Source organism: Hyperolius riggenbachi, chromosome 5 (genome assembly GCF_040937935.1).
Source record: "Hyperolius riggenbachi isolate aHypRig1 chromosome 5, aHypRig1.pri, whole genome shotgun sequence".
Lineage (NCBI taxonomy): Eukaryota > Metazoa > Chordata > Amphibia > Anura > Hyperoliidae > Hyperolius > Hyperolius riggenbachi.
In genome coordinates this window covers 441,502,223-441,520,073 of record NC_090650.1, presented here as the reverse complement: position 1 = coordinate 441,520,073, position 17,851 = coordinate 441,502,223, and the positions used below count along the sequence as shown (strand labels likewise).

The window sequence follows — 17,851 nt, the reverse complement described above, 5'->3', positions numbered from 1 at the left end:
CTTTGTTTTCCCATTAAAATTCATAGAAAACAAAATTGAGGGAAAAAATGGCATACAATGAAAGCCTAGTTTGTCTTGAAAAAAAAAAACAATATATATTTCATTTCTGTGTCATAAGTAGGGATAAAGTTATTTCTGATTAAATAAGGACATAGCTAAACTGCCAAAACTGCACTGGTCAATAAGTGGGAAAAAAGGTCTGGTTGCGAAGTGGTTAAGGAGAATAGTGGAAATGAGGTTAAAAAATAATTTCTCAAAAAAGACCTTGTAGTTTTTGAGAAAATTGAAAAATGTTTTTAAACTGTTTTTTTTCTGAGTATAACATCTTGAATGATGATTGAAATCTAAGCCATGTTTTGATCCTGATATTCCTGACAGAGCGTAGATACTCCCGCTGAGTACGTCACCCTCTTCCTGCCGCAGATCACTCGCCCTGCTGTCAGTATGATGGCAGAGCCCTGTGAGCGGGTCATGAGCCATTGAAATCGGCTTATATTGGTGAACATTGGCTTACATTGATGGACAGCGTCAGCGTCACAACGCTGTGACCGGCTCACAACACTCTGCTGTCATAGCAGGGGCGTAACTAGAAATGACTTGGCCCCCCTGCAAAACTTTGGATGGGGCCCCCTCCCACCAACCCCCCATCATTAACCCCCCATCACCCCTCTCCCCCTCCCCTCCCCCCGACAGATGAGTGTGCTCCCAACTTTTTACACTCTTTCTGTCCATCTAGCTCTGCAGCCTTTTCCAGCATCACTACAGTACACAGCACTTGGGGAGGGGTGGAGAGGTTGAGGGCGGGGCTCTGCAGCCTTTTCCAGCATCACTACAGTACACAGCACTTGGGGAGGGGTGGAGAGGTTGAGGGCTGGGCGCTGTACACAAAAGCCTGCTGCACATGGAATAGGGACTATCTACAAATCTTTGTCTGCAAAATTTTATATGATTCCTTATCAGTGGCTGAGCAGATGCAGTCATTAGAACAAATGTGCAGAGAGCAGTACGTTTTTTCCTCTTCTTGCCCTCAGTGGTCATTCTCTCAGCACAGGGCCCCCTGTGGCTTTTGGGCCCCTCTGTGGCTGCATCCCTTGCAGGGTCTATTGTTACGCCTCTGCGTCATAGTGACGGCATTGGGAGGGGCCTGCAGCGACAAGAGAGCGGTTGGTATGTGCAGCGATTCGTCAGTAGGTGCCGTTCTTTGGTACCAGCAGTCTCTGGTCCGTCTCCTCCACCCGGTGCCCTATGTGTCTGATCTCTGTCTACACTTCTGCTAACTCTTTGCGGTAGGTGGTCTCAGTGTGGCTCACATACCTTTCGAGGTCCTCTTTGGTGGGAAGGGATCAATGTAATCATGTAGGTCCACTTCAATTATTGAGTTGGTGCTTGGAACGGGTCGGTTGAAGGTGGACTAGAGGTAGCCTGGTGCTGTGCAGAATGCCTGCTGTCTTCTTCTGATCTGATTTGTCTGGCGCCATCTTGGGCATTAGGGGAAGCTAGATGGGTTCCACTGGGTCCTTGAAAAAGAGTAGTTCTCCAGGGAGAGAAGACATATGAAAGCACGTGAATTTTTAGCATGGATGAACTACTGAATACTGGTCCAAGAGTGCACAGGATGGCCCTTCTCCAATTTACTTTCTCTGGCATTTCTAAAAAAAATGCTCTATTTTGCAATTATTGTATAGTTTATTTTTGTTTTTGTTTTTGTTTTTTGAATGGTTACTCAAAATCCTCAGAGTACAGCAAGTTTGTGTTGTGTTTAGCTATAGTCTGAAGGTAATAGTTTGTGTGACACACAGATAATATATCTCTCATTGTTTTACTACTGGTTCTTTCCCACAGCTGTTACACCAGGTATTGCACCAGCGATTGTGATTACTACAACAACTACAACTTCAACCACAGCTACGTCAACCTCAACAACAACAACAACAACAACAACTAAGCCTACAACGTCCTCACCAACAACTGAGTCTACAACTTCAATCACAACTACGACAACCACACCAACAACAGAGCCTACAACTTCAATCACAACTACATCAACCACACCAACAACAGAGCCTACAACTTCAATCACATCTATGTCACCCTCACCAACAACAGAGCCTACAACTTCAATCACAAATACATCAACCCCACCAACGACAGAGCCTACAACTTCAACTACATCAACCACAACAACAATTGAGTCTACAACTTCAATCACATCTACGTCACCCTCACCAACAACAGAGCCTACAAATTCAATCACAACCACATCAACCACACCAACAACAGAGCCTACAACTTCAATCACAACTACATCACCCTCGCCAACAACAGAGCCTACAACTTCAATCACATCTACATCACCCTCACCAACAACAGAGCCTGCAACTTCAATCACAACTACATCATCCTCACCAACAACAGAGCCTACAACTTCAATCACAACTACATCAACTACACCAACAACTGAGCCTACAACTTTAATCACAACTACATCAACTACACCAACAACAGAGCCTACAACTTTAATCACAACTATGTTACCCTCACCAACAACTGAGCCTACAACTTCAATCACAACTACATCAACCCCACCAACAACAGAGCCTACAACTTCAATCACAACTACATCACCCTCACCAACAACAGAGCCTACAACTTCAATCACAACTACATCATCCTCACCAACAACAGAGCCTACAACTTCAATCACAACTACATCAACTACACCAACAACTGAGCCTACAACTTTAATCACAACTATGTTACCCTCACCAACAACTGAGCCTACAACTTCAATCACAACTACATCAACCCCACCAACAACAGAGCCTACAACTTCAATCACATCTATGTCACCCTCACCAACAACAGAGCCTACAACTTTAATCACAACTATGTTACCCTCACCAACAACTGAGCCACCAGTTTTAAGCACAAATGTGTCAACTATACCGACATCTGAGTCTACAACTTCAATCACAACTACGTTGACCACACCAACAACTGAGCCACCAATTTTAATCACAACTGTGTCATCCACACCAACAACTGAGTATACAACTCTAATCCCAACTATGTTGCCCTCACCAACAACTGAGACTACAACTTTAATCACAACTACATCCATCACACCAACAACTGAGTCTACAACTTTGTCCATGCCAATAACTGAGTCTACACCCTCATTCATAAGAGAACCCACAATAATAACTGAGTCTACAATACCAACCAGCTCATCAAATATTATTACTTCACTAACAAGTGAATTCATTACTTCTTACCCTGCTGAGTCCACATCAGCAAATTCAGACAGTACTTCAACTGCTTCAACTTTAACTCCATCTGACAACACATTAATTAATGTGCCTACCATATTGACAGTTGAAAGTACAAGTTTGGTGGGAAGTGAGTCTGTGCCGACAATTGAACTCACTACTTCTTCAACCAGTGCTGATCTTTTGTTAGCAAATGAAACAACAAATTCAATAATTGAGTCCTACAGCTCTACAGTGACAACTGAAGCCAAGACTGCAGCCATAACTGAGCTCACTTCAGCTGCTCAGTATACGTCAGCCATAATGGACACTACATCTGCCACTGAAACTCAAACCACAACTGAGAATGTATTATCAGCTGAGACTGTAATGCCAGTAATTGAGTCTACTTCATCAACACCAATATTTTCTACAAGTGAAATACATACTTCAATAACAACTGAATTTAATACATTAGCAGCAGAATCTACAGTTCAAAGCACATCTGAAGCATCAATTGTGTCTACAATATCAACTGCAGCTGAGTCCACGGCAACAAACATGTCTACTCCTTTAGTCACAACTGAATCCATGCCAACCACCAAATCGGCAACTTCAGTCACAACAGATTTCACTTCCATAGTTACTACATCAGCAACTGCAGCTCCCACATCAGCAACTGAAGCTCCCACATCAGCAACTGCAGCTCCCACATCAGCAACTGAAGCTCCCACATCAGCAACTGAAGCTCCCACATCAGAAACTGAAGCTCCAATGTCAACAACTGAAGCTCCAATGTCAACAACTGAAGCTCCAATGTCAGCAACTGAAGCCACCACATCAACAACTGAAGCTCCCATATCAGCAACTGAAGCGCCAACCTCAGTAACTGAAGGTTCCATATCATCAACTGAAGCGCCAATGTCAGCAACTGAAGTTCCAACATCAGCAAATGAAGCTCCAACATCAGTATCGGAATCTGCCACGTTAACAACTTATACGACATCTGAGTCAAGAATTTCAACTACTGTGGAACCCATATCCACAATGGAACTTACAACTGTGCTCATGTCTGAGTCCACATCACTATCTGAGTCTCCAATTTCAACCACAAATTCCACAATAGGATATTCATCAGCAGCTGAGACTACCTCATCAATAACTGAATCTACAACTTTAATTGCACCAACTTCAACAGAATCTACATTAACAAGTGAGTCTTCAATTGTATTTACAACTTTAAGCACAACTGATCTCATGTCAACAATAGAGTCTAACTATACAACAACAGAACTCACACCAACTAGTGAGTCTTCAACTCAGCCTACAACAACTACAGTTGAACCCATATCTGCTATTTTCATTGTAACTGAACCTTCAACAGTGGTGGAAATTACTAATTCAGCAATAGAAGCTACAGCATTACTAACGTCTGTGTCCATATCAGCAACTGAACTTCCAGTCTTAAGTACAACTGAATCTTCATCAACAGCTATAAATACTTCTTCAACAACCGAACCTTCAAATTCTGCCCCAATGGCATCCACATCAACAACCTTGCCCACATTAGCAGAGACTGTTACATCAACAGTGGACCTTACAACCTCACTCACAACTGAGGCTGCATCATCAATCGAGTTTCCAGCAACATCAACAGATCAGACTATTTCACTTCCAACTGAACCTACAACTTCAACCATAACAGATCCTCAATCAACATTTGGGTCTACACCTGTAACTATAGAATACCTATCAACAAGTGAGTATTCAACTTTGACCACAACTGACCTTGTACCAACAATAGAATCTATAAGTTCAACAACAGATTTCACATCAACAAGTGAGTCTTCAGTTGAGAGTACAAATTCAACCACTACAGAACTCACAACTTCAGACATATCTTTGTCCACATCAGTTACACCAGATTTAAGCACAACTGAATCTTCATCAGCAGCTGAGACTACCGAATCACCAACTGAATCTATATCTTCACCAAAGGAAACCACACTAACAAACGAGCCTTCATACGAATCTACAAATTCATCCACAACTGATCTCATGTCAGAGTCTACAACTGAGGTGTCATCAGTGACAGAGACTGCTAACTTAACGGTGGAATTTACAGCTACATTCACATCAGCAACTGAACTCACAGCTTTATCTACAAGAGAACACACCTTAGCTAATGAGTCACAACTGTCATCCACAGCTGAGTCCATGTCAACAACTGAGTCTACAGCCTCAACTGTTAATGAGTCCTCATCGGTTTTAGAGACTACAACACCTACAACAGAAACAATAACTTCACATACATCTGAGTCCACATTGGTGACTGAGTCTCCAACTTCAAATACAACAGAATTTTCCTCAACATTTGATGCTGCTACATCAACATTCGAAACTCTAACTATAAGCACAGCAGAACCCTCATTAATAACTGAATCTTCAACTGCAACTGAACTCATGTATACAACTAAATTATCATCAATGGCAGATTCTGCTAATTCAGCAAATGAATCTCCAGCTTCAGTCACAACCGAGTCTTTGTCAACAGTTGAGACCACAGCATTGGTAAGTGGATCTACAACTTCATCCACTATGGAACCTACATTAACCACTGAACCTACAACTGCAAACACAACAGAATCTGTATCAACAGCTGAATATACACCTTTAGCCTCAGCTGAGCTCATGTCTACAACTTCAAACACAAGTGAGCTCTCTTCAGGAGCAGAAACTACAGTATCAATAACGAATCCTACAAGTTCACTCACATCTGTGTCCACATTAACAACTGAGCCTGTTGCTTTAAATACAAGTGAGCCTTTGTCAACAACCGATACATCAAACGCTGGCACTGCAACTTCAATGGCAACAGAACCTATTTCAACAAATGAGTCTGCAACATCTACACCAGGAACTGACAGGGCAACTATCCCCATAAGTGAGCTTTTCTCAACAGCTGAGTCTATAATTTCACTAACATCCAATGATTCAACAATTACTGAAGCTACAGATTCAACTACAGTCTTCTCTCCATTAACAAATGAGTCCTCAATAGCTGCAAGCACAGCATCATTCACCATTCCAGTAACTGATACTACAATACTATCAAGTCCTCCGGTGACTGAGAATATCACACTATCTACCACTCCCAGACCAGAAACAGGAATCTTTTCTATCCTTCCAATCCCTGATACTACAACACAGTCTACTACTCAAACAAATGGGCCTACACCAAGATCTCCTGAACCATCAGCTGAGATACTGACACAATCTAGTACTCGAATACCTGAGTCGACAACACAGACTTCTGTTCCATTGACCATGACTACAGTGTCATCTAGCATACCAAGAGGTGAGATCACAACATCATCTAATACTGCAAAAGTTATGAATGCAACACAATCTACAGTTGCAATAGCCATGACCACAGCACCATCAACTATTCTAGTAGTTGCAACTACAGCACCATCTTCTCTTCCAAAAGATGTATCTACATCATCTTCTACTCCTAGTGTAATAAATGGGACTATAACACCATCTACTATGGCAATAGCTGGGAATACAACATCATCTAATGTGGAAATAGCTGGAACTACAATATTATCTGAAACTTCTGCAGCTGTGACTATAGATCAGACTGCTATAGGAAAAGCTGTCGCTGTAGCAGGCTCTCCTACTCCGATAATGGAGACCACACCACCAACTTCTGCCTGGACCACATCATCTCAAACTACAACCACTACAACTTCACCAGCCTCTGTCTGGAACACATCATCTCAAACTACAACCACTACAACATCACCAACCTTTGTCTGGAACACATCATCTCAAACTACAACCACTACAACTTCACCAACCTCTATCTGGAACACATCATCTCAAACTACAACCACTACAACTTCACCAACCTCTGTCTGGAACACATCATCTCAAACTACAACCACTACAACTTCACCAACCTCTGTCTGGAACACATCATCTCAAACTACAACCACTACAACATCACCAACCTTTGTCTGGAACACATCATCTCAAACTACAACCACTACAACTTCACCAACCTCTATCTGGAACACATCATCTCAAACTACAACCACTACAACTTCACCAACCTCTGTCTGGAACACATCATCTCAAACTACAACCACTACAACTTCACCAACCTCTGTCTGGAACACATCATCTCAAACTACAACCACTACAACTTCACCAACCGCTGTCTGGAACACATCATCTGAAACTACAACCACTACAACTTCACCAACCTCTGTCTGGAACACATCATCTCAAACTACAACTACTACAACATCACCAACCTTTGTCTGGAACACATCATCTCAAAGCACAACAACTACAACTTCACCGACCTCTGTCTGGACCGCATCATCTCAGACAACTACCGGTAGTACTACTGCTTTGACAAATAACACCTCTGCTGCCAGGAGCAGCAATCAGAGCTCCACTTCTACAATAAAAGACACAGGTGAGTAAAAGTTTTCTCCTTCGAGATAATTTATTTAACTTTAAATAACTATTTAGCACTTTGCAATTGAAAAAGTACCAAATAGTAGGTGAAAAGGCCCTATCTAAATTATTTTGAGTATTTTTCTGCTTGTGGGTGGTGTAAAAGGCACTTTATTTACAAGGGCCCATATGCAACTAACTTTTTCTCCTGAGTTTTCTCTTAGGAGATATTTTTTTTATCTTCTATGTAGAATAACTTTTCAGCACTTTGCAACTAAAAAAGTACCAAAATGTAAGTGAAAAAGTACTATCAAATCTATTTTAACCTTCTTGCCGGTTATCCCGAGCTCAGCTCGGAGTAACCTGCGCAGAAGGATTTCTCTGGCCCCGCTGGGCCGATTTTCGTAATTTTTTTTTATTGCACGCAGCTAGCACTTTGCTAGCTGCGTGCATATCCCGATTGCCGCCGATTCGCCGCTACCCGCCGTGCCAACCCCCCCTCCAGACCCCTTGCGCAGCCTGGCCAATCAGTGCCAGGCAGCGCTTAGGGGTGGATCGGGATTCCCTCTGACGTCCCGACGTCGGTGACGTCATCCCACCCCGTCACCATGGCGACGGGGGAAGCCCTTCATTTCCTGCTTGCAAAGATCGCCGGCGGCGATTGAACTAGGTAGGGGGATGCCGCTTGTCAGCCCTGGGCTCGCTACATGATTTCAATTTTTTTTTTTTAAAGTGCTGCGCCGCCCCCTTGCCGTCAGAATTGGAACGGCAAGGGGGTTAAAGGGAACCAGAGAGGAACGTTCCTAAAAAATAGAAAAAGCTTTTATACATACCTGGGGCTTCTTCCAGCCCATAAGTCTGGATCGCTCCCACGCCGCCATCCTCCGCTTCCTGTATCGGCAGTACCGGGTCCCGTCACTTCCGGTGGACGCGGCCAATTGTCCGCATCACAGGGGCTCCCTCCATACCCGTACGCATGCGGCTGCGCAGCAGGCAGCCTCATGCGTACGTATAATGGAGGGAGCCCCGTGTGATGCGGACAATTGGCCGCGTCTGTCGGTCGAGTGGCCGACTGGTGGCAATAACGGGACCCGGTACTGGCGGATCCAGCCAGCAGAGGAGGATGGCGGCGTGAGAGCGATTTGTGCGTATGGGGCTGGAGGAAGCCCCAGGTATGTAAAAAAGCTTTCCCCCTACGTCTCTGGTTCCCTTTAAGTACTTTTTTGCTTGCTGGTGACTTACAGTGGGTTGCAAAAGTATTCGGCCCCCTTGAAGTTTTCCACATTTTGTCACATTACTGCCACAAACATGCATTAATTCTATTGGAATTCCACGTGAAAGACCAATACAAAGTGGTGTACATGTGAGAAGTGGATGGAAAATCATACATCATTCCAAACATTTTTTTACAAATAAATAACTGCAAAGTGGGGTGTGCGTAATTATTTGGCCCCCTGAGTCAATACTTTGTACAACCACCTTTTGCTGCAATTACAGCTGCCAGTCTTTTAGGTTATGTCTCTATCAGCTTTGCACATCTAGAGACTGAAATCCTTGCCCATTCTTCTTTGCAAAACAGCTCCAGCTCAGTCAGATTAGATGGACAGGGTTTGTGAACAGCAGTTTTCAGATCTTGCCACAGATTCTCGATTGGATTTAGATCTGGACTTTGACTGGGCCATTGTAACACATAGATATGTTTTGTTTTAAACCATTCCATTGTTGCCCTGGCTTTATGTTTAGGGTCATTGTCCTGCTGGAAGGTGAACCTCCGCCCCAGTCTCAAGTCTTTTGCAGTCTCTGAGAGGTTTTCTTCCAAGTTTGCCCTGTATTTGGCTCCATCCATCTTCCTATCAACTCTGACCAGCTTCCCTGTCCCTGCTGAAGAGATGCACCCCCTGAGCATGATGCTGCCACCACCATATTTGACAGTGGGGATGGTGTGTTCAGAGTGATGTGCAGTGTTAGTTTTCCGCCACACATAGCGTTTTGCATTTTGGCCAAAAAGTTCCATTTTGGTCTCATCTGACCAGAGCACCTTCTTCCACATGGTTGCTGTGTCCCCCACATGGCTTGTGGCAAACTGCAAACAGGACTTCTTATGCTTTCTGTTAACAATGCCTTTCTTCTTGCCACTCTTCCATAAAGGCCAACTTTGTACAGTGCATGACTAATAGTTGTCCTATGGACAGAGTCTCCCACCTGAGCTGTAGATCTCTGCAGCTCATCCAGAGTCACCATGGGCCTCTTGACTGCATTTCTGATTAGCACTCTCCTTGTTCGGCCTGTGAGTTTAGGTGGACGGCCTTGTCTTAGTAGGTTTACAGTTGTGCCATATTCCTTCCATTTCTGAATGATCGCTTGAACAGTGCTCCTTGGGATGTTCAAGGCTTTGGAAATCTTTTTGTAGCCTAATCCTGCTTTAAATTTCTCAATAACTTGATCCCTGACCTGTCTGGTGTGTTCTTTGGACTTCATGGTGTTGTTGCTCCCAATATTCTCTTAGACAACCTCTGAGGCCGTCACAGAGCAGCTGTATTTGTACTGACATTAGATTACACACAGGTGCACTCTATTTAGTCATTAGCACTCATCAGGTAGTCTATAGGCAACTGACTGCACTCAGATTAAAGGGGGCTGAATAATTACGCACACCCCACTTTGCAGTTATTTATTTGTAAAAAAATGTTTGGAATCATGTATGATTTTCGTTCCACTTCTCATGTGTACACCACTTTGTATTGGTCTTTCATGTGGAATTCCAATAAAATTGATGTATGTTTGTGGCAGTAATGTGACAAAATGTGGAAAACTTCAGGGGGGCCGAATACTTTTGCAACCCACTGTAAATGGCATTTTATTGACAAGTCTGAAAATATCACCTGGGAGAAAACGAAAGAGAAAAAGTTGGTTGCATATAGGCCCTTGACTGCTCCCTTGTGGTATATATAGGTGGTATTTATAAAACGTGTCCTTTGCATGGATACGTCATGCCACAAATCTTGTGTGAATTAATTTACAAATGATTTGGAGGGCAGAAGTTTACAATCCCCATCTGGACCATACCATGGCACAGTGAGGGGTGCTTAAAGAGAACCAGAGATGAAGCACCCTCTTGTATTTTACCTTATAAATCAGTGGGAACATGACAGTAAACACCTAATCTGCCCTTTGTTTCATTGTTCTCTGTGTAATCTGACTGTTATCACGTCTGATAAGAATCCCCGACTGAGAAGTCAGGCTGCTCCGTCTAGCTTTGCTACAGAAAGATTATAGCTAAGTCTGTATTCTGTGGTGTTATTTCAAGCCCAAGCCTGCCCCCTTGTGGCTTTGCTATAATGACTCAGCTATAATCATTCCCAGCAAAGCCAGATTTAATTGCTCAGTCTGGGATTCTTGTGACTGCTGTTAACAGACACTTTTAGCAGTGAGGAGGAAACAGAGAGCATGGTAAGTGTTTTCTCTAATGTTCTTACTGATATACATGGTAAAATACACAAGGGTGCTTCGTCTCTGGTTCCCTTTAAAGGTTAGCGAACTAGTGGTCATGCAGTTGCTGGCACATGTACACACTTCCGTCACCCTTAATTTTAATAAAATGTTCTATCTTTGGATGCATGCCTTCTGGGACATCATCAGGGGGGTACAGGAAGTCCAAGGGAGATGGCTCAGAACTTTGCTTGAAGTCAACCTTGTATGAGATCCATAAAATGTTCTGTATTCATGTGGCTTTATCTGCATAACTGCTGATTTCTTAGTGTCTCAGTAAGAAACTGCTCTTTAGTGAACCCTTTTATAGTCAAACCGAAGAGAGTGTAGGAAGGGTTAAATGGTTCATTACTCACTGAGCAGAGTAGAACTAGACATGGAAATCTGCTGAGCTGCAGTGCTGGCCACAAAGTGTTAATCACTCAGCAGCAGGGAGAGGGGGTGGGTGGGGTTAGGTGTTGTCTCTGCGCTGTCCACAAGTGCTGCATGGATAGCTATGCTCAGGGACCTGCACACTGGTAGGGATGCAGAGGAACACAAACACGAGGCAAGGAAAATGCTCACTCCCAGGCAGAACCTGGCTATTTCAATGATTTCATATAATAATGTGGCAACAGGGGCGGGTCGCGCAGACAGTTTCCATGCCCCTTTTGCCATATTATTGACGTCTGTCGTCTTCTTTTAGGGTAGAGGATAACACATCAGGACAGGGGTGGGATTTTTGGGCAGCATTAGGCAGAATGAATTGTTCCTCACGCTGTATGTCTTGTGTTTTGCAGCTGTCGTCGCTGTGCGGGTCTACATGAGGAGCTTCGTTCCTATAGATACGAGCGTCATGGACGTGGTTCTACAGGAGGTAATATCACAGAGAACTGGGTGCATGCGCTGAGAGCAGAGAGTGAACCAATACGATGCTGACAAATCCAGCCTGCATAAAGATGTCATGCAAATTGTATGCAGATTAGAACTAGCTCAACCAAACTGTCCTAATTCCATGCAATTTGTATGGAAGTCTGAATTATTATCAGCTCACTGACCCTCTCCAGTCCTTCTCGCTCATACTGCATGCCCCAGTTAGTCCTGCAGATGGCACTGTTGTTACTTCTACACTTATGTGAAAATACTGCCACCTGTAGGCTGGAAGCTTGGAAATACTGTAACCACTCTAGTAAAAAATAAAAAAAATGCAATAGTTATTTTAAATTTGACAGCATTTTTCATGAAAATCCCTAAAAAAGTAATTTCAATTTTTATAAGACATGAAACGTGAGACATTTCACACTAACAAAATCTCTACCTGCCAAAAAGGATCTGTCTCATAATATAGGAAATTGGGTGGTGGATGGTACAGTTAACCACTTGAGGACTGCGGTGTTAAACCGCCCTAGTGACCAGGCCATTTCTTACTAAATGGGCCACTGCAGCTTTAAGGCCTTGCTGCTGGGCCGCACAATACAGCACATAAGTGATCCCCCAACCCCTTTTCTCCCAATGTTATATATATATTTTTTTTTTCTTTTTTTTTAAATAAATTTGCTTATTTTTTAATTTATTTTCCCTCCCTCCCCCCGTCAGCCTATCACAGCAGATCGCTCCTGTGTCCTCCAGGGTGACAGCCGTGTCGCACAGCTGTTCCCAGTACAGCGCTGCCTTAGATCGCAGCGCCGCACATGGTTATTAGAGGGCGAGCGGCTAACAGTGTCCGAGCAACGACCGCCGCTGGGAGACTGAAGGCTCAGCAGAGCTTCGTCATCAGAGCGGAGATGCGCGTGCATATTAGCGCGCACTCTCTATCGCAAGCCCTATAGGAAGCCGTTCACGCCAATCGCAAAATGAATTTATTTAGCTTTATAGGGGTGTTATAGAGAACAAGAAGCGATCCCCCAATATATGTGTGATGTGAGCAATACAACCATGTAATACAAGCAAAATGCTTAAATCCCTCTGAGACACGCGAGCGCAGCAACTACGCATAACGTGTCTCTAATTGCCACATGTTTAGCAAAAACAAGGAGCTGCTCAGTACAGGACTGTCACATATCTCCAAAGGATATAACCTTATTGCTTTTACTGTATAGTTGTACTTGTATTGCTCATGTCTTATGTATGTAGAAGACGGGTTGCCTCGTTTTCTCTATGTACCCCTGTATGGCTAAATAACTATATTTTGTTAAATTATTTGAGAATTTTGCAGGGCACCCCCCCCCCCTTCCTTTAACTTCTTAGGGGCCAACGCAGTACAAATCTACGTTGGGCAGGGGGCGCTCTGGCGTTCTGACCGGACGTAAACTCTACGTCCCATTCACCGCGCGTCCCTGCCGGTTCCCGCCGCTCTGTCCCCACCACAATGTGCTGCCCTGCCTCCTCTATGACGGCAGAGCACTGTGAGCCGGGCAGGAGCCGTTCCCATTGGCTCCTGGCCCTGTCATTCATGTAAGCCGTTCCCATTGGCTTACATGGAATGACAGGGCTGGGAGCCAATGAAAGCGGCTCCTGACCGGCGCACCACGCTCTGCCGTCATAGCGACGGCAGAGAGAGCAGCCTGCGGCGGGGACAGAGCGGCGTGTCCGGTGGGAGCGACGGATTATTGCGGCAATTTGTCGGCATTTTAGTGTACCAGCAGCCTCTGGTCCTTAACCCCCCTGGCGGTTTAATTCCTGCGGCTGCGAGGCCGCGGGAGGGCTTTTTTCAACTTTTCTTTTTTTTTTTTAGCATGTAGCTAGCCTAGCGCTAGCTACATGCTTCCCCCCTCCCTGCGGCATCCCCCCGTATGCTCCGATCGCCGCCGTCGCCGCTTGCCCATAAGGAAATCCCGTTCTGAACGGGATTTCCTTGAGGGCTTCCCCCGTCGCCGTGGCGACGAACGGAGTGACGTCATCGACGTCGTGACGTCACAGGGAGTCCCGATCCACCCCATAGCGCAGCCTGGCGGCGATTGGCCAGGCTGCGCAAGGGGTATGCGGGGGGGCCCTGTATCTGCGGCGGGTAGCGGCGCATCGGCGGCGGCGATCAGACCAAACACGCAGCTAGCAAAGTGCTAACTAAAAAATGTAAATCGGCCCAGCAGGGCCTGAGCGGCGCCCTCCGGCGGCACACGGGGTTACCGCTAAGGTGGTTAAGGGGGCAGAGGCTGCTGGTACCGAAGTGGTTCATTTTCATGAATTTCATGTATTTTTGTTTGTTTTATGTTTTGTTATGTTTTTGCAGTAGTGAGACTACACTTCAGAACCTGGTATATAATAAAAATATACAAGGGTCACCCGGAAGGTAACAGCCATTTCTTATTGCCTTTTCTCCTGCGGTTTCTTCAAGTTATAAATTCACAACTTGTCAATAAAATGCCCTTTAAACCCCCAGCAATCAAGATAATATTTAAAATAATTTTAATTGTACTTTTTCACCAACTTTTGAGTACTTTTTCAGTTGTAAAATGCTGAAAAGTTATTTTAGGCCCCATTCACACTTGAGCGTTTTGCCGGCGATTTTGGCAAAACGCTCAAACGCTAGCGTTTTTCAACCTGTTGGTTGGAGGAATTGGAGATGGGGGCGGGACTTCTTGTTAATGCTGCTGGACAGTTACCAGCGTTCTGCAGTCATGTGACAAGCGCTGCAGGGAGGGAAGAGATTAACCTGACAGGGACATTCTGCAATTGAAAAAGTACCAAAAAGTTGTGAAAAAAAGTACTATAAAATAATGATTTAGTATTAATAATAATATTTTCTTGCTTGCTGGTGGTTTAAATGGCATTTTACTATTATTTTTATTAAGTTTGAAAATATCACCGAGGAGAAATCTCAGGAGAAAATGATAATTGCATATGTTCCCAAGTGTGGCAGATAAACAAACGGCTGTTACTTTCTGGACGACCCTGATATTTTATTTGATATACACACAGCGGAATCTGTCGATGCAATCTTGTGTCGCTTGTATTTTGCAGACATGTTTGATGCTCTCTCGCTTTCCAGCCGGAGATTTCACCCTGACGTATGGGGCCAGCCGGACGTCTGTGAAATGCTCATCAGTTCTTCCTGCCGCCTCGTAGTCCGGAATCCTAATCACCATGTTATACCAACATAGCATTCCAAGAACTACGGAAAGTCATCACACAGAGTACTGAGTGATCACCAGGGAGCGGGACTATCACTTGCGGGGTTCTGGAGCAAAAGCCTGATAGTACCCTACAGGGCCCACCCCCCACTCCCCATACTGTACTATATCTCCCCCATTTGTATGTCTTCCTCCCCCCACATTACTAGTCCCCCACTCTGTACTGTGCCCCTCCCCCCACATACCCACATGGGCCATGTGGATCCTTTCCGTAAAATTATCCAGCAGCCCAAAATTTCCAATGCCCGACCTAATGGACTTCAATATCGTGGCAAAGGGAAATGTTGTATTTGGCCACCAGGTGGCCCTGAAGTCAAACAGTTCCATTTCGTGTCAAAGGTGCTGGACACTTACTGCTAAATGAGGCTAGTAAGAACAAGGGCAGGTTCACACTGGCGTTTTTTGCGGCGTTTAACACGGCGTTTCAGACGCAGCATTTTTTGGGATTTACTGCCATCCCATTCAAGTGAATGGGAGCATTTAGAGCTGGCTTTTGCAGGTTTTCATGAAAGCCTGGCGGTCGATCCCGGAGTCGCGTCTCGTCTCAAAAGCAGCATGCAGCTTTCAGAGGCAGTAAACGCCGGAAAACAATAGCAGAGACCAGAACTGCTAGCTCAAAATCCATCAAAAGCTAGCGTCTAAACGCTGGTGCTTAAATGCCGGCGTTTGAACGTGGCACCGAGCAAAAGAAGCCCGTCCGAACCAGCCCTTAAGCAGTTAAAATAGATAGATAGGTCCTTTTTTTTTTTTTCTTTGTAAATATAACCATAAATTAATATGTATTTTATGAGCACTACTGAAGAATCTGTGCAATTGGATTTAAAATGATTTTGTCAGTTCGTAACAGCCACAAAGGCCACAGCTTGTGATTCAGTGTGTGTGTGTGTGTGTGTGTCTCTGTGTATCTGTGTGTGTGCGTGAGTGCGCATATATGTGTGTGTGTGTGCGCAAATGTGTGTGTGTGTGCGCATATTTGTATGTGTGCGTGCGCATATGTGTGTGTGCGTGTGTGTGTGCGTGGGCATATATGTGTGTGTGTGTGCGCATATATGTGCGTGTGTGCGCAAGTGTGTGTGTGTGTGTGCGCATATGTGTGTGCGTGTGCGCATATGTGTGTGTGTGTGTGCGCATATGTGTGTGTGCGTGCATATGTGTGTGTGTGTGCGCATATGTGTGTGTGCGTGCATGTGTGTGTGTGTGTGCGCATATGTGTGTGTGTGTGCGCATATGTGTGTGTGCGTGCATGTGTGTGTGGTATGTGTGTGTGTGCGCATATGTGTGTGTGTGTGCGCGCATGTGTGTGTGTGTGTGTATGTATGTGTGTGTACAGTGTGTGTGTGTGTGTGTGTGTGTGTGTGTGTGCGCATATGTGTGTGTGTGTGTGTGTGCGCATATGTGTGTGTGTGCGCATATGAGTGTGTGTGTGTGTGTGTGCGCATATGTGTGTGTGTGTGCATGTGTGTGCATGTTTGTGCATGCGTGTGTGTGTGTGCGCATATGTGTGTGTGCGCATGTGTGTGTGTGTGTGTGCGCATATGTGTGTGTGCGTGCATATGTGTGCGCATATGTGTGTGTGCGTGCATGTGTGTGTGTGTGTGCGCATATGTGTGTGTGTGTGCGCATATGTGTGTGTGCGTGCATATGTGTGTGGTGTGTGTGTGGTATGTGTGTGTGTGTGGTATGTGTGTGTGTGCGCATATGTGTGTGTGTGTGTGCGCGCATGTGTGTGTGTGTGTGTGTATGTATGTGTGTGTACAGTGTGTGTGTGTGTGTGTGTGCGCATATGTGTGTGTGTGTGTGTGTGCGCATATGTGTGTGTGTGCACATATGAGTGTGTGTGTGTGTGTGCGCATATGTGTGTGTGTGTGCGTGCATATGTGTGCGTGCGTGTGTGTGTGCGCATATGTGTGTGTGTGTGTGCGCATGTGTGTGTGCGTGTGTGTGTGTGTGTATGTGTGTGTGTATGTGTGTGTACAGTGTGTGTGTGTGTACTGTGTGTGTGTGTGTGTGTGTGTGTGTGTGTGTGTGTGTGTGTGTGTGTGTATGTGTGTGTGTGTGTGTGTGTGTGTGTGTGTGTGCGCGCTTCTGTGAGTTTATATATTTAATGTTTCTTATTGTAGATTGTCTTGCCAAAAAGTATTAAAGGCTTAAAGAGACTCTGAAGTCTCTTTTTTTTTTTACCTTATTTTGTTATAAAGTGTCTTCAGCATTAACTTCCAAGTGGAATCTCCGCATCCCTGCGGCAGATGAGTGATTTATTACTGAGAAATAGCCCTGCAAAGTTCCTGGCCTTGCAGGGCTTTACTTCCTGGTAGAGGCAGAGCTTTGAGCTGTAGCTCTGCCTCCTCCGCAGTCAATCTCCGCCGATCTCCGCCTCCTCCCAACCCCTCTTAGTCTTCTTTCACTGAGAGGGGAGAAGGCGGAGATTGATTGCGGAGAGGCAGAGCTGCAGCGCAAAGCTCTGCCTCTACCAGGGCAGCATAATCTGCGACCTGCAAATCTGTGGAACTCTGCAGGTCTATTTCTCTATAATAA

General features: G+C 44.8%; 1 protein-coding gene across 1 annotated transcript in view; it reads left to right on the top strand.

Moving 5' to 3' along the window:
• LOC137519244 (mucin-2-like) overlaps positions 1 to 16,648 on the top strand; it is a 73,233-nt gene extending 56,585 nt beyond the window's left edge. Inside the window, exons 2-4 of the mRNA XM_068238117.1 lie at positions 1,843 to 7,737; positions 11,987 to 12,063; positions 15,147 to 16,648. Coding sequence (XP_068094218.1) covers positions 2,085 to 7,737; positions 11,987 to 12,063; positions 15,147 to 15,251 — 5,835 coding nt within the window. The 5' untranslated portion in view covers positions 1,843 to 2,084 and the 3' untranslated portion in view covers positions 15,252 to 16,648. The remainder of the gene's footprint in view (positions 1 to 1,842; positions 7,738 to 11,986; positions 12,064 to 15,146) is intronic.
• Positions 16,649 to 17,851: the final 1,203 nt, after the last annotated feature.